General features: G+C 42.0%; 1 protein-coding gene across 4 annotated transcripts in view; it reads left to right on the top strand.

Annotated features, from left to right (window-relative positions):
- MAPRE2 (microtubule associated protein RP/EB family member 2) overlaps nucleotides 1-23,073 on the top strand; it is a 159,830-nt gene that overhangs the window by 49,019 nt on the left and 87,738 nt on the right. Inside the window, exon 1 of one of the 4 annotated variants that reach the window (XM_080821683.1) lies at nucleotides 14,822-15,095. The exons of the other annotated variants lie outside the window; for them this stretch is intronic. Within the exon in view, the coding sequence (XP_080677809.1) occupies nucleotides 14,977-15,095 (119 nt within the window). The 5' untranslated portion in view covers nucleotides 14,822-14,976. Of the gene's footprint in view, nucleotides 1-14,821; nucleotides 15,096-23,073 lie in introns of those variants that run through there. 4 annotated transcript variants of the gene reach the window in all.

Genomic DNA, 23,073 nt, shown 5'->3' with positions numbered 1-23,073 from the left:
TTGGGACCTGTCGTTCCACGCCTCAGGACTCCCCCTCTGCAGAACTTTGAATCTAGGAAAGAGCAACACTAGGTTTCCTCATTTCTTCTTCCACGCCAGACTTGTCTATGAATTTTTAAGCTGATGTTTTAATTGGCTGAAAACCCGGATTCTGACTTTGATGATGCAATTGGATCAGTCAGTGCAGTTGTGAAGATGAGATAGTGGATGAATGGTCCTGGCTGTCTCTCCACGTCCTGAATGTTCTGGATGGACAGGGACTCTAAGGAGAGGACAGCTCAGATTCTGTTACATTTACATCATAATTCATTTGACCTGAGTTGCTATCCTCTTCCTGGGTTTACTGTGAGGCAGGCTGAAGTTCTTTTCAAAAGATCGAGGAGAGGTCTAGCAGGCCTGAACCTAGCCCAGTGCAATAATGGCAGGGAAGAATCCCGCTCTCCAAGAATACATGTGAAGGATTCAAAATAGAAATATTTACAGGCTCTTCTCTCCGCTTACTACATGTGGAGGAAGTCTTTCCTCATGCTGATTCCCAAAGGCAGAACTAGCATGCCAGGTTAATAGGTAACCAGAACTAGCATGCCAGGTTAATAGGTAACCAGAACTAGCATGCCAGATTGAGAGGTTCCTATATATGGTGAAGGATAGGTTTGTCAGATTGTATTAGGGCACTTCCCTATCCAAAGTAAAACGTTGAATGTTTATCCTAAAAGTGATAGGAAACCAGTGAAGACCTTTGAAAAAGAAGGGACGAAAGATAGCTCTTGGGGTGACAGGTCAGAAGCCTTGAGAAATAAGTGTAAGGAATCGAGGAAATCTCTCAAGTCTCAGTAATCTAGGCATGAAGTAGTAGGTGGGCAGTGGGGTGTGGGAGTGGCCAAAGAAAAGGAGGGACCCAGATGTCTTAGGTTTCATGTCTCAAAGTGAAACGAACAGATACAGTGACCAAATCAGAGAGACGGGGTGGGGGTGGGGCAAAGATTCTGAGGCCTCAAAACCGAGTGCCGGGTATGGGTCCAGTTCCAGCAGGAGAGGGGACAAAGCGTGGGGAGCCAAGTAAGGGAGAAGCTTCCTCATTAAATGCTCTGTGCCTCGTCCAAAGCAATGGCGCTGCCCTGATTTCTGCCTCTGGTCTGCTTATTCAGTAAGTCAGGGAGTGCGGTGATGACTGTAGACACCACACCACATTTTTACAAGGTGCTCCTGGAAACCTGAATAGAGATCCGATTTTTCGAGTTGCACTGAGGGCAACTTTCCCTCAGGGAAACGTGCTTGTTCAGCAGACGACATCTACTTTCTGCTGATGTTTCTGTTACTACCACTTGGGGCCAGGTAGGTTCTCCCTCCCCAGAAATATTTGGCCTCTCTGCAGAAAAATCCATATCCTGCTAAGCCATTCACTGACATCTGTCCCCTCTTGTTCCTGTGTTGTGGTGAGTTGGAAAGCTCTTGTGTGGCTTTGCCCGTCCCTGAGGGTTCCAGACAGAAGGCAAAGGACTGGTTCCCTCTGCTTGCAGATTCCCAAATTGACTTGAGTCATGCCTGGGAATAGGAGAGAGGGCAGGAACCCTTCTCAGGGACATGCACCAGCCTCCTACCTCAAAGGTCTCCAACTCATAATGTAGTATTGTGATTTATAGCATGAACTTTAAGTTCTGAATCATTCAAGGATCTTAAGCCTTTGATACTTGAAAATAAGACTTTTGAGGCTCACAAATTTTTCTTCAGGTTATTCTCCATGCCCTGGGCTTTAAGGCCCATTTTGAAACTCAGTACTTGAGCACTGTTTTGGGTTTTTTTTTTTTTCTTTCTTTCTTTAATTCTTTAACAACCCTGTGTGGAAGAAATGGGGAGTTAAGGAGGTAGAACAGGGTGGGTGTGACAGAATGTATTTTTCATAGATGGCTACCACAATATGCTCCCCTCCCACATGTTTCTTTTCTAGTGTTTCATTGATATTCCTCACATTTATGATTCTGATGGAATCAATATCCCTTCTTGAATCTGGGTTACCTTGACTGGCAAGTTATGCTTTGGGACTTCCAAGAGTAGATTCTGAAACCCCATGCTCTTCTGCCTGTTCTTGAGGATGATCATGCTTGGCATCTAGCCTCCATTTTGTGAGGGAGCCCAGCCATGGGGAGAGGTGTGTGTTGGTGTTCCCCCAGAGCCCCAGCTGAGGTCCCAACCAAAAAGCAATATCGACCACCAGTTGTGAGGCTGAGGACCACTGAGATGACCCGTGGTCAGCCATCCTTCTAATTATAACTGCATGAGAGATCATAAGTGACAACCACTTACTGTGTCTAGTCAGCCTGCAGAATAAACAATAATAACATGACTGCTGTTGTAACCCACTAAGTTTTGGAATGATTCTTTACACAGCAATAGAGATCCAACAGGGTGTTGGTATTATCTGTATTACTGCATAACAGATGATCCCCAAACTCCTAAACTTAAAACATCCAGTTTGTTAAAGCTCCAGGTTTTGTGCCTCAGGAACTCAGGAAGGTCTTGGGTAGGCAGTTTGTCTCCAATCCACATAGTGGATCACTATCCTCTGTGGTGGCTGGGGCAGGATGATGTTTCTTCAGTCATGGACTTGGAACTTTGTGGGTTCACCACCCCTCCCTATCACTCCTCCTTCCCTCCTCCTCCCCATGTTCTCTTTTTCTGGGGCCTCTCCACATGGCTTGTACTTCCCAGAGCGTGGTGATGGAGGAGAGTTGAACTTCTTACAGGGAAGCTGGCTTCCAAGAGACAAAGGCAGAAGCTGCTAGTTGTCGTAAAGTCTGGGCTAGGAACTAGTTGGTGTAATTTTTATGCCAATAAAATCTATTACTCAAAATCTGTGCTTCAAAGCTGCCACAAGTCCTGCCTAGATTCACGGGGAGAAGAACTAGATCAAACCTCTAAAGGGAAAAGGGTAAGCCATTACAGCCTCAGTAGATGAAGAAGAACTAGCTTTTTATCTCAAAGTATTACCTTGTGAATGTTAGTATACCCCATTTTATGGATAAAGAAGCTGAGGCTAAAAGAAGTAATTTGCCAAGTTCACTCAACTTTTAAGAACCAGCATCTGGATTCAAATTTGAGAGTATTAATCTAAACTATGACCTCTTTCTACTTCTCCTTGCAAAATACAATAACTATACAATTTATACTATATTTTCTTTTTTTAAATTGAGATTAATTGACACATAACCCTGTACTAGTTTTGGGTGTACAACACAATGATTTGATATTTGTATATATTGGAAATGATCACAGTAAGTCTAGTTCATATCTATCAGCACAGTTACAACTGGGTTTTTTTTTTTTTTCTTTTTGAAAATGAGAATTTTTAAGGTCTACTTCCTGAACTTTCAAAGGTGCAATACAATATTATGTTGTCACCGTGTTGTACATTATGTCCTCAGGACTTGTTAATTTTATAGCTGGAACTTTGTACCTTTGGGCTCCCTTCACCTATTTTACTTACCTCCCACTCTTCTGTACCTCGGATTTGTGGTTGGTTGGTTTTTTTAGCTTCCACATACAAGTAAGATCATATGGTATTTGTCTTTCTCTTTCTGACTTCCTTTGCTTTGCATAATGCCCTCAAGGTCCATCCATGTTGTCCCAAATGGCAATACATCTCAATTTGTTATGGCTGAATAATATTCCACTTTTGGCAGGGGGATGTACCACGTTTTCCTTAGCCATTCACCTGTCTGTGGACATTTTAGTTTGCTTCCATGTCTTAGCCAGTGTATATAATGCTGCTGTGGATATAGCGGTGCAGATATTTATTCAGTTAGTGGTTTCATTTCCTTCCCATTAACAACCCAGTAATAGAATCACTGGATTATAAAGTACTTCTGTTTTTCGCGTTTTGAGGAAACTCCATACTGTTTTCCAGAGCAGCTATACCAATTTACATTCTCATCAATAGGGGACAAAGATTCCCTTTGCTCCACATCTTTGCCAACATTTATTTCTTGTCTTATTGGCACCGGCCATTCTAAGAGGTGTGAGGTAGTACCTCATTGTGGTTTTGGTTTGCATTTCCTTCATAATTAGTGATGCTGAGCTCCGTTACAGGTACCCATTGGCCATTTGTATAGCATTTTGGGGAAAATGTCTCTTTAGTTTCTCTGCATTTTTAAATGATTGTTTTTTGCTATTTAGTTATATGAGTTCTTTATATATTTTGGATATTAACCCCTTACTAAGTATGACTTGCAAATACTTTCTCCTATTTATGGGTTGCCTTTTCATTGTGTTGATGGTTTCCTTTGCTGTATAGGAGATTTTAGTTTGATGTAGTCCCACTGTTTGTTTGCTTTGGTGTCAAATCCAACAAATAATTGTCAGATTGACATCAAGGAGCTTAACCCCTATGTTTCCTTCAGGAGTTTAAAGGTTTATGTCTTACATTTAAGTCTGGAAACTATTATGCATTTTTCTATATGGTGTGAAGTAGGGGTCCAGTTTCATTCTAGTGTGTATAGCTGTCCAGTTTTCCCAGCACCATTTATTGAAGAGACTGTACTTTCCCCATTGTATATTCTTGCCTCGTTTATCATAAATTAATCTTATAGAGGCACCTGGGTGGCTCAGTTGGTAAAGTGGCCTACTACTGATTTTGTCTCAGGTCATGATCTTGGGGTTGTGGGATGGAGCCCCACATGGGGCTCTGTGCTAGGCAGAGAGTCTGCTTGAGTTTCTTTACCTCTGCCTCCCTTCATCTCCCCGCCCCCTCAGTGCACACCTGCTAAAACAAATAAGTGAATCTTAAAAAAATACATATCCTATATATATATATAGGTTTATTTCTGGGCTCTCTATTCATTCCACTGATCTATGTGTCTGTTTTTGTGCCAGTGCCATTCTTTTTTTATTAGTGCCATTTTACAATATAGTTTGACCTCAGGAAGTGTGATGGCTCCAGCTTCGTCCTTGAGACTGCTTTGTCTCTTCTGGATCTTTCATGATACCATACAAACGTTAGGATTGTTTTTTGTTTTAAAAAAATGCCATTGGAGCTTTGATAGGGATTTCATCAGATCTGTAGATTGCTTTGGACAGTATTAATATTTTGACAATAGTATCCATGAACATGGAATACCTATTTGTGTCTTCAGTTTCTTTCATCAGTGATTTACAGTTTTCAGTGTATAGGTCTTTCACCTCCTTGGTTAAATTTACTTCTAGGTATTTTATTCTTTGTTATGCCATTGTAAATGAGATTAATTTCTCTTTCTGATAGTTGATTACTATATAGAAATGCAATTGGCTCTGTAAATTAATTTTGTATCCTGAAACCTTACTGAATTTACTTATTCTAACAGGTTTTTCTTGGAGTTGGGATGAGGATGCAATATCCTATCATCTGGAAATAGTGACAATTTTACTTTCTGATTTGGATGCTTTTTATTTCTGCCCCACAATTTATATTATTTTCTCAATTCTGAAGTGTTATCTTCAGTAAGGAGGGTATTATCTCTGCCCCCCCCCAAGCACATGGGTGCATGCACACACACACACACACACACACACACACACACTACAGCTTTAATATTTTTTTAAATGCTAGAGAAATATTCTAAACAGCTTGATCATAGGCCTAACTCAATCAATCCTTAGGGCCAGGAAGATGGAATATTGTAATTGGCAAACTCTACTAGAATCACAAGGTTTGAAGGAATAGTTCCCAGCAGGATGGAAAGACGTGAATAATAAAAATTTAGTAGACATGCCATTGCTTCTTGTTTATAATGGTCCCATTGCATCCTTGAAGGCTGGTGGGATCCTCCCTGAAGACTGGAATTAGGGGTTTGGGGGAGGGTAGGAGAGGCAGGCGGTGTAGGAGAGCTAGAATTGATTGTAGCGCTATCAGCTGACTATTAAATTCTTGTGGCTTTCCATATGTTGTTGAGACTAAGATCCTTTTGTATTTCCTAAGAATCTGATAACTTCGTATATAAATTAAATGGAAGCTAGTTGAAGGTGACCCTTTGTCTTCATGTGCTCTATACTCTGTAGGTGGACACTTCATGTTCTATAGATATTTAGTGAATGTGAATTGAGAACTTGCAGGTAAAGTACTTGGCTTTTAAGCTCTTGAATAAACAATGTATAGGCTCTAATTAAACCATTTCTGATAGAAACTTAGTCTTCATGATTTCCAGTTGCTTTTTTTTTTTTAAATGAACTAGCTTCTTTAATTTTCTTCTTAAAAAATTTTATTTGGATGAGGTCAGAAATTGGGGAATTTCTCTTCTATTACTCACACTGCTTCCCAGCTGTTAGCCTCATGTTCCCCTGACACACTGTAGAGGAGACATCAGTGAGCCATAGCTCTGGTGCCATGTACCAGACTTGACAGAGAAGCCCCAGGCTCTAGAAGACCCACCCTCCCAGTGTCTCTGTTTGCCATTGGTGGCCTGAGTTCTGGGCGGCTCTGAAACTCTGAAGGCCACTGGTACCTGTTAGAACTACTCTCTTCACCACTCACGTACCCTGCCTCCTAGCTTCACATGTGTTAGTTAGTCCCTTCACTGAGTTTGAACTTCTTAATATCAAAGTCAGAAATAAAACCAACCGGGTTAGTTGACTTTTGGGAGCCCTAAAGAAATCCTCTCTTGAAAGCTTTTGTGCCTTCTGAAGATTGTTTGTTAATGGAACCCACAGTCTCTTCATTTCTCTTGCCACCAGTTGAGCCCAAGATGCCTTTTATCCTTTTTCAGTTGTCCTACCCAGTCAGTTCAACAAGATGTGCTCAATTTAAACATGGAAATAAAATAGGGGAAGGAAATGAAAGAATTTCATGAGCTTGAGCTCAGACACATTTCCGTAAGAACTCTCGAATAGGCATGTCTCTAGCTGGATGGTTGAATTACAACAATCTTGGCGTAGTGAAAATGAAAGCAGATTTTAACTTCGGAAATAAGTACCAAAAAAAAAAAAAAAAAGCCCATGATCTTCTCTCCCCTCCAGAAGATAGCAAAGAAATGGGCATTGAGGGGCGCCTGGGTGGCTCAGTGGGTTAGGGCCTCTGCCTTCAGCTCAGGTTATGATCCCAGGGTTCTGGGATGGAGCCCCGCATAAGGGCTCTCTGCTCGGCAGGGAGCCTGCTTCCCCCCACCCCGCCTGCCTCTCTGCCTGCTCAAGATCTCTGTCTGTCAAATAAGTAAATAAAATCTTTTTAAAAAAAAGTTTTTAGAAATGGGCATTGATAGTTAAGGTTTATTCAGGAAAAAAGTTAATTACTATCAATAGTTAATTATTATCAAAAGTTAATTACTATCAATAAGGGTAAGAAAAGACACCCCCCCCCCCGCCCATCTTTTCCTTAACCATAATTTTCAATTCCTATCTTTTCACTTCTTCTAATCCCTTAATTCCACGGATAGTGCTCTTCTGTAACAGCTTCCCATCCCTTCCGGGTTGCCCCTGCCTTCAGTCTTTTCCTGACTTTACCTCCTTGCTTCCTAGACTGAATTAATTGCCTTCAGGGCAGCAGTCAATAGTCTCTTACCTCCACGAACTTCTGATGTCTGAAGTCTCATCCCTGCTATTCCCCAACCTTAGATTCAGCATTCTCACACCCAGGTTTTAAAAGGCAGGCTGTTGTTAGTGAGTAAGAATGACGATGGACACCTGGCAGGTATGTTCCTGCCCAGCTCTGCCACTTCCTGGCTGGTGATCAGGCGAAGTTATTTTTAGCCAGTTACCTCCTCTGACAAGGGTGATTTAAAATCGCTCCTTATAAGTTCATATACCCAAAGCATTAAAGCATAGCACTTGGCCCATCAAAAAGGATCTAATAAATGTTAGGTGTTGCTGTTGCTATTGTTGTCATTGTTAAAATTCCACATCTTTGTCAGCAGATGTTGCTAACACTTATACAAATAAAAGGTTTCTAACTTTGGTGTTAAGACAAACTCTTCACAATGGCCATTCAGAGCCCTGTACATTCTGGTCCCTCTTTAACCTTCTTGAACTCCTCTCTTCCAACTGCTCCTCTATCCCATGATGTACACATTCGTTCAAGTGTTAAGTTCCACGAGGCCAGGGCATCTTGTCTCTGTTTTGTCAATTTCTATATTGCCAGTGCTTAGCATTGTTCCTGGCACATTGTAGGTGCTTTATGAATATTTATTGAATGACTGAGCCCCGATACAAACATCACTGCCTTGGTGAAGCTTTTCCTGTTTCCCCAGGCATGGTTGCTGTATTTTCTATATTTCTGTGATACTTAATACCTTCTTCAATTAACATTCATCACATTGTATTTTTATGGAAAACATATTTAAGGCTCTTAAATTCAGCCAGCTGGTATAATTCAAAAGCACATTCTTATTTAATACACTGAAACCTCACACTGCACAGGTTTGATTGAATGATTACAGAAATCCTAATGCCCTGAGTGTTTTTAAATTGCATTCCCATCATGTCCTATGAATTATTCCACAAAATTAAATCCAAGTTTGAGAAAAATCCAAGGAAAAGCCAATTAGAAAACTCCAGCACACAGAGACATCTTGGGCAGTGGCATGTCCTGTGTCATGACATTACAGAAACCTTGCTATTTTACTAGCCGATATGGAGGACCCTTGCCAAACTCTGCATGAACATAGTAGCATAGCTATAAATGTGGCTGATAAGTAATCTACAAGGATAGGTAATCTCAAAAGTCAATCATGGATGAGCATACCTTTTAGGTTGGCCTTGAAGGGGCTTCATGTGGGGGGGAAATTCACCAATTTTAAGTAAAATTTTATTACGAGAAACCAGGAGGCATCTACATATCCTAAAATTCTCATAAGATCTAAAGAACGAACTAAAAAAATCTGCTCTCTCTTGGGATTAAAAGCAGTGAAAAAGACGAGCCAATCCCAAATACATTTCTATGCCACCAGGGCAATGTCAGAGCCAGCACCACTGGCTGGCCAATTGTATATTCATTCCACTGCTATTATTTTGGGTGTGGGGCGTATTTTAAGCTACTGATTGATAACCTGTCCCTGCCATTCTGTACTGGAAAATGTCCTAGGACATACACTTGGGAGAAATTACTTTTCCCAGGGCAACAGTGCGACTGCTAAGTGGAATCCTGTCTGTAATCGGAGGTGATAACAATCTACAGAAGCCCCCATCCAAAGTGGTGTGACAGCTGTGAATGCCTTTGACAGCAGCGATTATCAGCTTCAGTGAACATGTTTTCACCTGGAAAGGCATTTGTGATGAGCAGGGGCTTCTGGAATGGAATCAGGATTAACAGCCATTCCTGGCTAACGATTTCATATCTTCTCTGCTATCATCTCTTGGATTTCTCAAATCCAAGACAATACAAAATCCCTGTCCTAGATGAACTTCACATGTTGGAGCAGTAGAGACACAATGACTTTGGTGGTGGTCACTGACTGAAGTCTCCAGAGAAATGTGATTGTGCTATAGCCTAGGAAGTCTGAAAATTAGACTCTGTGTTGGTACCCAGTTCCGTCCTCCTTGAGTGGACCTGTGTGTTGAGACTTCTGATGGTTTCCCTTTTTTCCTTGTTGCTCTCATAGTTCTGTGCCCTCTGGGTCTGCTCTCCAAGCAATCCTGCTCTCCAAGCATGCATTTTAAATATTTGAAAACCAATAATGGGGGGGGGGTCATAGGCCCACTAGAATGGGAGCTCAGAAGAAGGGTCAGTTCATCTGGTGCCTAACAGGTGCTCATTAATGAACATATTGAAGGGATATTGCTGGGAACTTTTTTTCCCAGTGCAGTAAGTGCAAATACTTATTCTAGGTAGTTGCCAATACTGTGTATGAACCTTGATCTAATATCTCCTCCTTCCTCAAAGATCTTAGATTAGTCAGAATATGAGTGATTTTGCAGAGAATTTCAGTTCTCCCTACTTGAATAATTTATTTATTTTCTTCAGAAATCATTGATGGGATCTGATCTGAAATCCAACCTCTTAAAAAATATATTTGAGAACACCTCACTAAATCCAGGAAACCCTCCTCTGCCCTTATATGATTCAAACTTTATGACATTTGGCCTGAGAGACTTTCTCTCTGAAACTTGTTTGTCCCTTGGGCAGAGCGAAACCATTCTTTGATTTGCCCCACCAGGCAAAAATCCTCCTCAGTCGTTCTTTGCAGGCTTGTTTTATATCCCTAGGCTTCTAAAGAGTTCCATGGCAAGCTTTCTCTTTCTCTCTGAGGGCACCAACACCCACCACTTCAGTTATCACCTGTGAGATAATTTCCTTCAAATCCTATGTACCTCCAAGTCAAACATAATAAATGAATTCAAGGACCCATATATTTCCTTAGTCAACAAATACTTAATGAACACCTACTATGTGTGAAGCCCAGTAACTGCTCATTCTCGGATATTCTAGAAGTACTTTTTTTTTATGTCCAAACACATTGAGAACCTTTCTTCCAGAAAGGCAATTCAATCTGTATTTCCTAGCTTGATAAATGATACCATTATTCACTTGGTCACCCAAGCCATAAACTTGGGATTCATTTGAAATGTCTTTCTCCTTCACCACCCACCCAGAACCTCCATTAATGATGGTGCCTACATCCAGTTAGTCAAAAAGTCCTAACCATTAGACCCTCAGAACTCAGATCTGTGCTATCTTCTACAGCCCCTTGGCCACTGTTTGAATTTAGGCCTTCATCACTGACCCATTTTAGACTTATCTGATATATTCTCCACACTACTGGCATCAGACCTTTGTGATAAGCAAATTTCACCATTAACTTTTCTCCCTAAAGTACTTCATGGTTCTAAAACACCTTCAGAATTAAGGTCAAGCTCCTTAGCAGGGCCATGGCACTCTTCTGTCCCTGGTCCTTGCCTGACCTCCTGTCAATCTGTAACCTGCTCTTGGTCCATACCAAACAAATTGCTGTTTCCCAGAGACCCCACATCCTAGCCTACCTCGGTACCAAAGTATAGCTGCTTGAGAAATCTTTTATCTTCCCCCTACACTACCATTTCTATTTCAAATGCCATACAGCCTAATGGATGAGCATCAGAACTTTGGGGCCAAAAAAACCTGATGTCCAATACTAGACAAGTTGCTTTGCTTTTCGTCTCAATTTTGTCATTAGGGGTTCTGTGAGAATCAAGTTAGGTATTTGTTGAATAACTGAATGAATGGTGTATTCATTTAGTGCCTGCTGGCTTCCAGGCTCCATTTTAAGAGCTGCAGAGATAGCAGTGAACAAAACAGCTGGAGCTCCTACCCTAAAGGATATTATATTCTAGCTTGCACAGAGTAAGTGAACAAAATAGTTATAGTTAGTTAGTATTCATTAGGCTTTGGTGATAGTTCCTTGGGGGAACTTTTCGGACCCACTTCCTAATTTTCTTTCTGAATTGGGTGCTCCTCCTCTATGGGCCTATGTCACCCTATATGGTGCTATGATTACAGCATGATGTTGTATCATAATTGCTGGTATTTTTATCTTGCTTGCTACAATCCTATGAGTTCCTCGAGGATCAAGCCTGGGACTTCTCTTTTTATTGTACCAGCTTCTGATACACAAGAGTATACCTTAAAATAACCTTTACCACTAAAGAGCATTTGTCATATGCCAGACACTGTGTTAACTACCTTAAATATATTCTGTAATTTAGTCTCCCAGCAACCGTATGAAACCAGTATCATTACACCTCCTTTCTAGGTGAGGAAAGTGAAGAAACCAAATCTTGCAGGTGCAAAGTAACTCGCTCAGGTCACACAGCTAGCGTGTAGTGAAACCCAGCGGGGGACTCCAGTCGGCCTGGCTCCAGAGCCCCAGTTTTAATCATGATGCTTGATGAGAAGAGCCATTTCTCCACAGGGCAGTTGGAGATTTATCGCCTGCATGTATTTTATTTTAGAAACACCTATACACGTAGGACAAAACCTCTATCCAGACTTGGATGTTCATAGATGCTTTAGCAAAGGTATTCTTTTCTGTAATTGATCTATGTGACTGTCCTCAACCTGCTGAGAGGTGGGGAAACAAATGGTTTTTAACTTGCCAATTCATAGAATTATAGTCTCTTGCAATTTTGAATAGTTCCAACTCTTGGGTAATGGTTCAGTTTTTTAGCTCTCCTTCCCTCTCCCTAACCCTTCTGCCAAGCCATACCAAGCCACTGATTTTAGTCTTTATTGTGCTGGGGCTACCCTTGCCCAGTTGGGGAGGGAGGGTTGGGGAGACACTCCTTGAGGTGTTATTTCTCAGGGTCTCAAATGGGAAAGGAGGTCAAAGTAAGTCTGCAAGCCTGAGAACAAAGCTAAACCTCTCTAATATCTCCCTTGGAGACCTGCTTTTTCCACCTTTCATCTCCTTCCTACACTCAGTCGGATTTGGAAGGGGTAGACTCTTTCCTCCCCCTTCTTGCCTTTTCTGCACTTTCCCTGTGTCCTACATCCTCGTTCCCAAAGTGGAATTTGCCCTCTCCTTCTCCCTAGGGCTGAACAGGAGAATGGCTGCCAGCCTACTTGATTTATGGGAAAAGGAATGAAAACACATCTGTTTAGTATTTTCAAATTATTACCCCGGTTACCCCAGTGTCTCAGAGGGTAATCACAGGTCTCTGGAGCTCTCTGGGTCCCTCCATAGTAACATGGCTCATGGCAGTCCTAGAGAAAGATTTACAGGAACCCTTAGATCCCTCTTTCACCTGACTCACTGCCCTTCCCCTCAACCCAAATTCTTGGCCATAGTCTTCTCCTTCATGAGCGACATAGAAACAGTGGGAGTACTGTCTCCACAAAATAAGTTGATATAGCCAATGAGCTATACATTCAAATTCTGATGAATTTAGTCCCTATGATAATACCAATTATGTCATATGTATTACTTAAATATGAGATCATGGAGAAGTAAGCTGTACTAAAGAACCCAAAATGAGAGGATGTACTCTGAAAACATTAAATACTTGATTTGTAGACTGTGCTTTTCACCTTCAGACTATCCTAAAGAAAGGGGAAGCTTTCGTGAAAGGGAACAAATTAGTAAGGAAATTGACAACCATGGGACCAGTAACAGAAATAGAGGAACTATAATCTTCGTAGTGATGACTACACTCTCAAGCCTCTTTAGTTCAGTGTGCAGTGTATCTTTTACTTACATTTATCTGTATATCTTGCAAGTCTTAGGTCTGAAGTAGATCCTTACTGTATGAGGGGGAAAAAATCTCAGGTAAGCTGACATATGGATTTTAAAAAATCAACTTGTACACTATGAGTTCACTGGAAAGACAGAAAAATAAAACTAAGATGCCCAGAAGAAGAATATGAAATGGGGGGGGGAGGGCCCCCTTGTTTGAGATTATCATTACCATCTGGGTTGTGAACTATTTGATTCTAATTCTAGAAGCTTGATGCCAGAAATAACTTATTACCAGGGAGATAGGCTGGAGAATTGTCGGGAATGACAAGATTGTTTTTTGTTTGGCTTTTTAAAAGTATCTATACCACAAAACGATAAAGCTGATAAACCACACGATGATGTGAAGGGGTGAGCACATATAGCCTTGTATTTTCTTTTATACCCCAGTTCTTCCCTTCTCACCCAACAGAAGGTCAGAAACCACTTTTGATAAGCAGAGAATCCTTTAAACTCCCTTCTCTCTGGAGGAAAGCAATGGATGCATCTGGGGTCTGTTGAGAGTTTATAATCTAATCCATCGACTTTGCCTAGTACTAGCAATTCTGTTCACAGCTCTTTTCACAGTGGTCATGTTGAGAGTGTACATAAAGTACTTGATTCTTACCTTGATCTATATTTATGAGCTCACATTAAATATAGATCAGTACTGTCCAATCACATTGAAAAAAGCATGTCATTTTGGTGTTCCAGTTCACCACTTCCTGGCTCTGTGACCTTGAGCAAGTTACTTAATCTCACCAGTTTACTCATTTTAAAATAGGGAGGTTGATAATAGTACCTGCCTCATGGCCAGTGTATTTGAATACTACACTGCAATGATATAGAACAGCTAGAATGTTGAGAGCTTCCAAATACTAATTGAGTTTGGGCTGGTTTAATTCAAATGAAAATAAAATAAATGGCAAGGAGTTAATTATCTGTATCAAGAGGCAGTTTAAGAATTTGAATGGGGAGTCTTGGGTAACTACCATCATGTTCTAAAATGATGGCTATTTTTTATTTATTTATTTTTTTAAAAAAAACCTTTGAGGATTCTTTTCTGCAGAAAATCTCATTTGCAATCTTTAATCTTCACATAATTAAAGTAAAGGCTGCATTGATTCGAAGGAAATACAGTTTCCTCTTAGGTCTTCAGGTTTGGGGCTTTTTGGGGGGGGAAGAGGATGCTGCTGTTGAGAGAATGGGGGAGGAAGCTGGAAATCTGAACCCCTTTAGTCTGGTACATTTTCTGGAGCAGGCCACCAGGTCTTTGTATATTTTTTTGCGACCAGACCGAGTTTAATTTGAATGCTGTAAGAACTTGGTATTGAAGGAGTTAAAGGGTCTCCCACACCCCTCTGCCTGAATCGTTCTTTTGTGTACACAGCTGCAGTTGGAGCACGGGTCGAAAAGGAAATGGTTAGAGGAAGAGCTGGTTTTCAGACGAGGCGAGTCTGTAAGGGGGGCCTGGGGTGGCCTGGGGTTTTACATGCCAGATGTAGGCCTACCCCGGTGCCTGCCTGGAGCTGCTGGCATGGTCACGCCTCGGCCCTGTGCGAATTGAGGCGAGGTGATGAGTTAGCGGGTTGCTATGGTGACGGGGCCCGGCCACGTGACCCGGTGCTGCTGCCGGCGCTTTGACGTCAGCAGCCGGGAGGGCGGGACGCAGGAGGGCGGGGCGGGAGCCGAGCGGGGAGAAGGGAGCCAGCGAGCAGGCGGCAGGCAGGCACGGTCTGCGCGAGGAGCAGGCGAGCGGGAAGACGAGACGCAGCCACCTTCCTCACCAGCCAGCCCTTCGCGGTTTGTTCCCTTCCTCGGGAGTGCGCCAATGCCTGGTCCGACCCAAACCCTGTCCCCAAATGGCGAGAACAACAACGACATCATCCAGGATAACGGGACCATCATTCCTTTCCGGAAGCACACAGTGCGCGGGGAGCGTTCCTACAGGTAATGGGGCTGGCACCGGGCGCGGCGCCGGGCGGGGGAGCTCGGCGGGGGCGCGCGGAAATCCGGCCCGTTATATAATGGATTGGACACTGCGCCCGGACCGGGCTGCAGACGTGCGTTCGCCCAGGCGCTTGTGATCATTTTGCTGTCTGTTTCCATGTGTCATGTTGGTTATGCGCTGAGGCTTCACCAATGCAGATGGAGAGCATTTTGTGAATAGGTTTGCTGCCTCCGAGGGGTCTCCTTCCATCTCCTTCCTTCCACGCTGATAAAAATGCAAGCAATTTTCCCCCCCGTCTCCAAAGGGAGACAGGCTGTAGCACTTCCTTTCCTCCTTTCCTTTAGATTTTAAAGGAACCATTGGATAGGCTGTGCCTAGAGGCAGGGAACAGGAGGATGGGGAGAAAAATGTTTGAGCTTGCCCTGGTGTGTGTGCAGGAAAGATGGAATCCTCTAGATTAAGCTGCAGTCTGTGATGTTAAACCGCCAGATTGATGGAGCTTTGTAAGAATTCTGCTCGCTGATTGGTGCAAGGATTGACAGCAGAGGTCACGGTGTCAGACATTCGCCAAAATTTTCTCCATAGAACCCATGGTTTATTAGAAAGAGACGACTGCAGTGGACCTGAGGGAACCCGGGTGCCGTTATGCATTTTCTTAGGAGTTTATAGCGTCCGCATGGGTGGGGGAGCCCGCCCTTCTTTAAACAGTAGGAAGGTAATTCCTGCTATTTTGCCGAGGTCTGATTTGAGGATGGGACTGATCTTGGTCATTGTATTGTGAGCTTTTTGATTAATGAGTGGGTCTGTATGGTTGGCATCATTTTTACATTAGCATATCTGGCAATATGTTCTAGTAGATAAGCTCATTAAAATTGTTTGCATTGTTTGATAAGGATAACAATGTAATGGAGAATGCAGCTAGAGTCTAATGCAGCTCAAGGCCAGACTTGAAGGGAGACTGATAGCTTCCCTCATATTTCCTCTGAAGTTCTTTTGTACTGGGGTAGTTATTTTTAAATGTTACCTTGATAACCACTAACAATGCTTTTGCTTCAAGGCAGAGCACACATACCTCTAGAGCGCATCCTCTCAGTTAGTGAGCAACAGGAAATAACTCTTTTTTTCTTTCTTTTTTCTTTTTTTAATGCCTTCATCTAAACGTTCCGCTGGTATTGTGGGTAGAATATTCAGTGTGTGTAAATATGACATATTTGTAACATGGGACCCAAAGCACCCCACTTCCTCTCTCTTTTACCAAAAAAAAACCCTATTTGCTGACTCAAAAAGAAAAATTTATAAGCAACCTTTGCCCTGCCATCTCCGGCAGTTATATAAATACTTGGAGTTAATTTTGGCTGTGCCCATGAGGTCACCAAAATCTCATGCCTTATGGTTCCAACTAATATGTTGACATGGCATCCTTACAGAGTCCAAGCGCTTGGTATTAATATAAACCGAAATTGGTCCACGTCTGGGACTCTCCTCTTGGAGATCCTTGTGATTGGAACATTGGGTCCCTTCTCTCCCTTACTCATCCACCTTTCCCTGTGAACATTCCAAAGCCTAAAATAGAATTTAAAAACAAAAACAAAAACCCCGAGTTGCTTTTAAACCTCACTTAGTTCAACTGTCCGTATAGGTAATATGATTTGAAGCCTTCATTTTGTCAGTGATTTAATCTCTGCCACGTAAGTAGCAGTTGTTTTTAAGACGGAGTTCGAATTTTACCACATAGGCCAAAGGAAGTTGCTTAGTTGGGTTTTATTAGTCATATGAACAAACTTGAAATGGTGGTGGAAAATGACTTGGTTGGAAAGGTTAAATGCTACCTTTTGGTGATAAAATATTGCTTTAAAGTAAAAGCTTAGTTACCTTTTCAATTCAATCTAAGTTATTTTCATTTCCTAAATTATATCCAGTTTGTTTTCTGAGTCCCTGTAATGGTACCTGAAGTTATATGAAAGGAAAAAAAAAAAAACTGAATTTAAAGAAAAGACCTAACTGGAGAAATTCTTTAGTCAGTAAGAGCATTATTTCATTTGTATTTTATGTAACAGGATTACTGGACACCATAGTGAGAGGTGTCATAGGTTAAATGAAGAAGGAATCCTCCAAAGTTATATTGGTATTGTATTACACAAAGGGTGTATGCTGAGACAGACACACCTTATGTTTTCTTTGGTCTGCTCTGCTTTCAAAGTGGATGGCCAATGTAGTATAACTACCACTTATTTTTTTGGAGGGGCGTGGGGAAAGGAAAAATTTGAGACCTGTTTCTATCCAGGAAGTGTTCCATAATTATTTTGGCATCCTGAGGCTGGAATAATATTGCCATTTAATTGCTGAGGAAACTTGGAAGGTACTGTGAAAGCCCAAATAGAGAGATTTAAGCAAATAAATTTTGCTTAGGTGGTGGGTTCATTATATCCCTCAAAAATGACATGTGCTGAAGAGTTCAGTTTGAGTTCCGTGGAGGGGACAGCCCAGAGCCCTGGGATGATCAAAGGGGAACTCTCTTCCTGATTCCTTCGCTGTGTTGTAGGTAGGCCTCAAGCGGGTCCTTTACCTTTGGCCTTATTTTCTATAGTTGCTCATGGATGTAAGATTATCTCCTTGCATTCTTACAGAATCACTGTGAGGTTAGCTTCAAACATTTAAAACAAAGACTTTCATTAAAGATCTACAGAGATACAAGAAGAATGCCGTTATTACTCTTCTAGGAGCTCCAGCCAGGAGGTAACACAGGTGAGGAGAGGAGAGGACACCTAGGGAACAGTACTGTTCTTTCTAGTAATGTCAGGTGGCCACTCTTACCAGCAAAAGACCTTCTTGTCATGCCATTTGCACTAGATTGTTCATGGATAAGGGTCAGATATGGTTCATGACCCACGTATCTCACTCCAGGTATCTCTTTGTGTAAACCAAGTCCATTTTTATAGTCTGGACCAGAGAGGGTGGTTCACCATACTTGAAACCCATGCTTACTTTGATTAGAAGAGCAAGTTACCTTTAGGAAATTATCCTTCTAGTAGTAATTTCAGTCCAAGGAGGCCAGTGCAAAAATGGCTCAGCAGAGCTATGTGGATATTTCTACTGTGTGATTGCCTTCTTGGACCCAGCTTCCTCATTGCATTTATGAGCACTGGAAATCCATATATTTTAAGAGGTGCTTAAAAAACAAATGTGGCGTGGGCCATCTGAGGTGATAGTGTTTAATTCACAGAACGAATGAGTCGGGCTCTGGCTCTCCCTAGAGAGGCTACTCCCTATAGCTCCGTTTCATGCAGATGCTTGTAGGAAATGAGATTTATTAACTGGCCCTCTGCCCAGTGCATCCTTGTTTGCATACTCCAGTCTCTTAAGAATGAATGTATAAGTCCAGGGGACTATTTCCACATGGGTGTTTGAACATGCAATACAGTAGCATATGTTTCTGAATACTTAAAAAACAAAACAAAACAAAACCCCAAACCGACTTGGCCCCAGGAAATGGACTGTAAAGAAAGGCAAAGCTAAAACTTAAGCCGAAGACATTGGCTCTCCCACCCAACTTGGCCAGTTTTGAAAAAAGGAACTCTTAAGAAAAACAAAAAGAAATATTGCGTGTGTATAAAAGACATTTGTGAAAGTGTGTCCCATTTAACAGAGGCTGTTGTAAGGTGGCTTACTGTGATGAGAATGTAGATTTCAGATCCCTTGCTCCCCAGGTCAGCAGCTGTGGATGGGGGGAAGTCTAGCTTCACTTGTATGTTGCCTACATATTAGTATCATCTAGGTTTGCTGCTGTCATAGGAAGTTTCTAAAATGGTGATCTTGTCCTTAATATTTTTCTTTGTATTTGTAAAAATCAAAGGATTATCTGATGCTCATTAGGTGCCTAATTTTTAACTTCTTCTCGGGGTCCTTTGTCAGAACTTCTGTTAAGGGGTTGGTCTTCTGGGCACATGTGCTGAGGTGCTCACCCCTACTCAGCAGTGGTTGTCACTGGTTGTATCTTTTTACAGTGGGTTATCTTAGCAGAATGGTGGCTTGAGATGGTTCTCTGAATTTAGGAGTTTGATTTCCATCAGCCCTATCTTTTCTGTATTGATAGGGGACTCCCTAGAGCTGCAGTGAGTTATCCCTTAGATTAACAGAGGGGAAAATATAGAATTCCATTTGGTTTAGAGAATTCAACCAATTTTCAAAAGCGTACTCTGAGGGCGCCTGGGTGGCTCAGTGGGTTAAAGCCTCTGTCTTCAGCTCAGGTCATGATCCCAGGGTCCTGGGATCGAGCCCCCAATCGGGCTCGCTGCTCAGCAGGGAGCCTGCTTCCTCCTCTCTCTGCCTGCCTCTCTGCCTACTTGTGATCTGTCTGTCAAATAAATAAATAAAATCTTTAAAAAAAAAAAAAAAGCATACTCTGGCCAAGGTCTGTGCTAGATGCCTCATAAGGCCCTTGAGTTCCAGTGAAGTCAGATATATAAGCAACTCCTTTCGTAACAGATTTACCTTGTTGTGAGTTTTTGGCTTGGTCTAGGAGTAAAAGTGGTTTGCATTTCCTTAGTCCACAGTGGCTCAAAGACAAAGAAGATACCCCCAAAGCCATTATACTATAGGAAGCTAAACAATGCGGAAAACCAAAAATTTTGGTCTAAAGAGTATAGGCTTTAGAATCAGAATTTTCACTGGCCTAGCAAGGTACATGTTGAGCAGGAGTGGGAAATAAAGCAGGGGCATTGGGAGGCAGGCAGGGTAGTCAGAACTTGGAAATTGAAGGCCACTGAAAGTTCATTAATTGAAAAATAGCATAATGAAAACAGAAGTGCATACTGGAATTTATCTCCTGTTTCAAATGGGAGTTGAGAGGAAAATGAGGGTCCTCCAGGGGCCACCCTGGAGGGCCAGAATTCCTAGAGAAAACTTGATTTGCCATGAGAGAATCTTCCAGCCCTACTCTGGAGACCTAGGCCTACGTTCCCGGCTTGAGTCTTCTCTCCCTGAGCAGAAGCCATCAGTGCAGCTTCGCCCCATGACAGGACTTCGGTCGGCTGGTGGCTTCCGTATTTGCAGGAGCCCACTTTGTAGTCAGCTACAGAGCCTCAGGAGGTGGCTGGTGCATAGAGCTTACGCTCTTCCAGTCCTTCCAACTCAGAAGCAGGGGGTATGGGAAATTGGAAGGGGAGGTGAACCATGAGAGACTATGGACTCTGAAAAACAACCTGAGGGTTTTGAAGGGGCGGGGGGTGGGAGGTTGGGGGAACCAGGTGGGTATTAGGGAGGGCACGGATTGCATGGAGCACTGGGTGTGGTGCAAAACAATGAATACTGTTATGCTGAAAAGAAATAAAAAATTAAAAAAATAAAATAAAATCTAATTTGTCTGATTAAAAAAAAACAAAAGAAGCAGGGGGTATGATACTTCATTGTGAAGGATCCTTCTGAGTCACTTAATGCCATAAAATGTACAGATGTAACTGAGGAACCTTCCCAGAGAGCCCCACGTGGCTGTGGTGCCGGTTCTTTATACGGCCAGAAGGTGATCCCCTCTATGGCAGGTTCTGGAGAAGACTGAGAGTTGAATCTGGATTGAGTAGATTTGTTTACTTTTGTCCATTTCACTTCAAAGGAAAAATTGGCTTGTTCCTCTCCTATGAAAACTAACTTTTTTCATAATAAAATATGTTAGAATATGTATATGTTAGAATATATGAATATCTCATAATGAAATATATATTGATTGAATATAATATATGAAATATATAAAATTACATAATAAAATGTTAGAAAAAATATATATAGTTAGGAGAGTTTCATTCTTCCTGACTTTATTAGGCTGTCATTCCACTCTCAGCCTCTGTGATACTGAATTGGCTGTGTCCTACTTCTCTGGTATCTTACACACTATTCCAGCAGCTCTTCTTAAAACACTCCTCACAAATCCCTATCAGCATCTTGTGAATCTTTCTTTTCTTTTTTTTTTTTTTTTAGATTTTCTTTTCTTTTCTTCTTTTTTTTTTTTTTTTAAAGATTTTATTTATTTGTTTGAGAGAGCGATAGAGAGCATGAGAAGGGAGAAGGTCAGAGGGAGAAGCAGATTCCCTGTGGAACTAGGAGCCTAATGTGGGACGTGATCCTGGGACTCCGGGATCACGACCTGAGCCGAAGGCAGTGGCTTAACCAACTGAGCCACGCAAGCGCCCTAGATTTTGTTTATTTATCTGACGGAGAGAGAGCAGCAGCAGAGGGAGAGGGAGAAGCAGATGCCCCACTGAGCAGGGAGCCCAATGCAGGACTCAATCCCAGAACCCTGGGATCATAACCTGAGCTGAAGGCACATGCTTAACTGACTGAGCCACCCAGGTGCCCTGAACCTTGTTTCTCAGTTCATTTTGAAATTCTGATTGTTTATCTCAGTATTTGTACCCCTTAGAATTTATATTTTGTTGTTGAGAGGATTCTTTCAAACTGGAAACCTATAATTCACATAGGCAAAAACTGAAATTACACACCTTTTTACCCTATAGCATAATCAAAGAAATTTCTCCTAGATGTGTTTTTGTTAAAAAGCATCCCCGAGGGGTGCCTGGGTGGCTCAGTGGGTTAAGCCTCTGCCTTCGGCTCAGGTCATGATCTCAGGGTCCCGGGATCGAGGCCCGCATCAGGCTCTCTGCTCAGTGGGGAGCCTGCTTCCGCCTCTCTGTCTACTTGTGACCTCTCTCTCTCTCTCTCTCTCTCTCTCAAATAAATAAATAAATAAATAGCATCTCCGAAGGTGATTGTTTATTTTAGTGAAAATAAATAGTGGGGTAAAGGTTAAACAGAATTTTATAGGCCACCAAGAAATAATTTCTTAGTAGGTTACTTAAAAAAAAAAAAAAATACTTGTACGTTTTCAGTGTCAGATCTCCCCTGGCTAATTAGAATTTTGCTCACTTGAACCAGGACAGACTTTTCTTCTTCAGGCATGATTTTTTTGTTTCTAAAAGAGCAGAAGGTGGTGGTAATGTTTACATAGGATAGTGAAGTTGATGGTTCCTATTAGTAATGCTGTCCTTTGTGTAGTTTATCCAGTAAAGAAAATACAGCTAGAGCTCAGTCTTTGTTATGTCCAGACCTGACTTGGTTCAGGATGGAAAGTATGTCAAAAGAATCAGATTTTGGCCATGACTTGGAGCAGAAGAGGAAAAGGGCAAGAGATTTGAGAGAGGGAAGTAGGAGTTAAAAATACATAGTGTGCATTGATAGAAATCTATAAAATTTGTGGTGTATTGTAGAGAATTGGTCCTGGAGTTTATGGCCAGTGTTTGTTGTTGCATAAGCCTGAAATTCGCTTCCAGTGCTCTTCCTTACATTTCTGCGATACTTTTTTTTTTTCTTTTTTAAAGTACTGTTTGTTTTTGTTTTGCTTCGCTTTAGAGACATTAATTTTTTATTTAGTGTCAGCCTATCCTGGAAAAGCCCTGAGAGGTAACTTGTCAAAATTGCCAGAGGCATGAACATGACAGGGAAGTTCTCTCAGGGTCACAGTTTTACTTTGCTTATAAATACTGGTACCCCTTTATTTTAGAGCCCCCACTCCCTTGATTCCTTGCAGGGTTTGTATTTGGTGGTCAACAGATCAGGAGAAAGGGAAGCTACCAGAGTGGGCTCCACCCCCCCCCCCCCCACCACATGTATTTCCTTTTTGTCGTTTTGAAATACCAAAACATGTTTTCAAGTTGTTGCTAATGTAGCTTTTTAAATTCCCACTTCTGGATTTTACACAATAATGGAGATTTAAGCCCAAATTCCCACAGTTGCTTAAGATTTCTATCCTTTCAGCAACCTTACTGAGTTCCTTCTCTATGCCAGGCCCCACTGCTGGGCCCCCAGAGGGCAGAGATAAATAATGCCTAGCCCCTCCTGGAAAAGCCCCTGGGGTGTCGGGGACAGTACTTGGCAGGAGGCATCTGAAAAGGGGGAGACCCACACCTGACCCTGATAAGGTAACTTTGT

The sequence above is a fragment of the Martes martes genome, assembly GCF_963455335.1.
Source record: "Martes martes genome assembly, chromosome: 13".
In the NCBI taxonomy this organism is placed as follows: Eukaryota; Metazoa; Chordata; class Mammalia; order Carnivora; family Mustelidae; genus Martes; species Martes martes.
The sequence above is the reverse complement of the archived record's forward strand: the minus strand, read 5'-3'. Positions and strand labels throughout refer to the sequence as shown.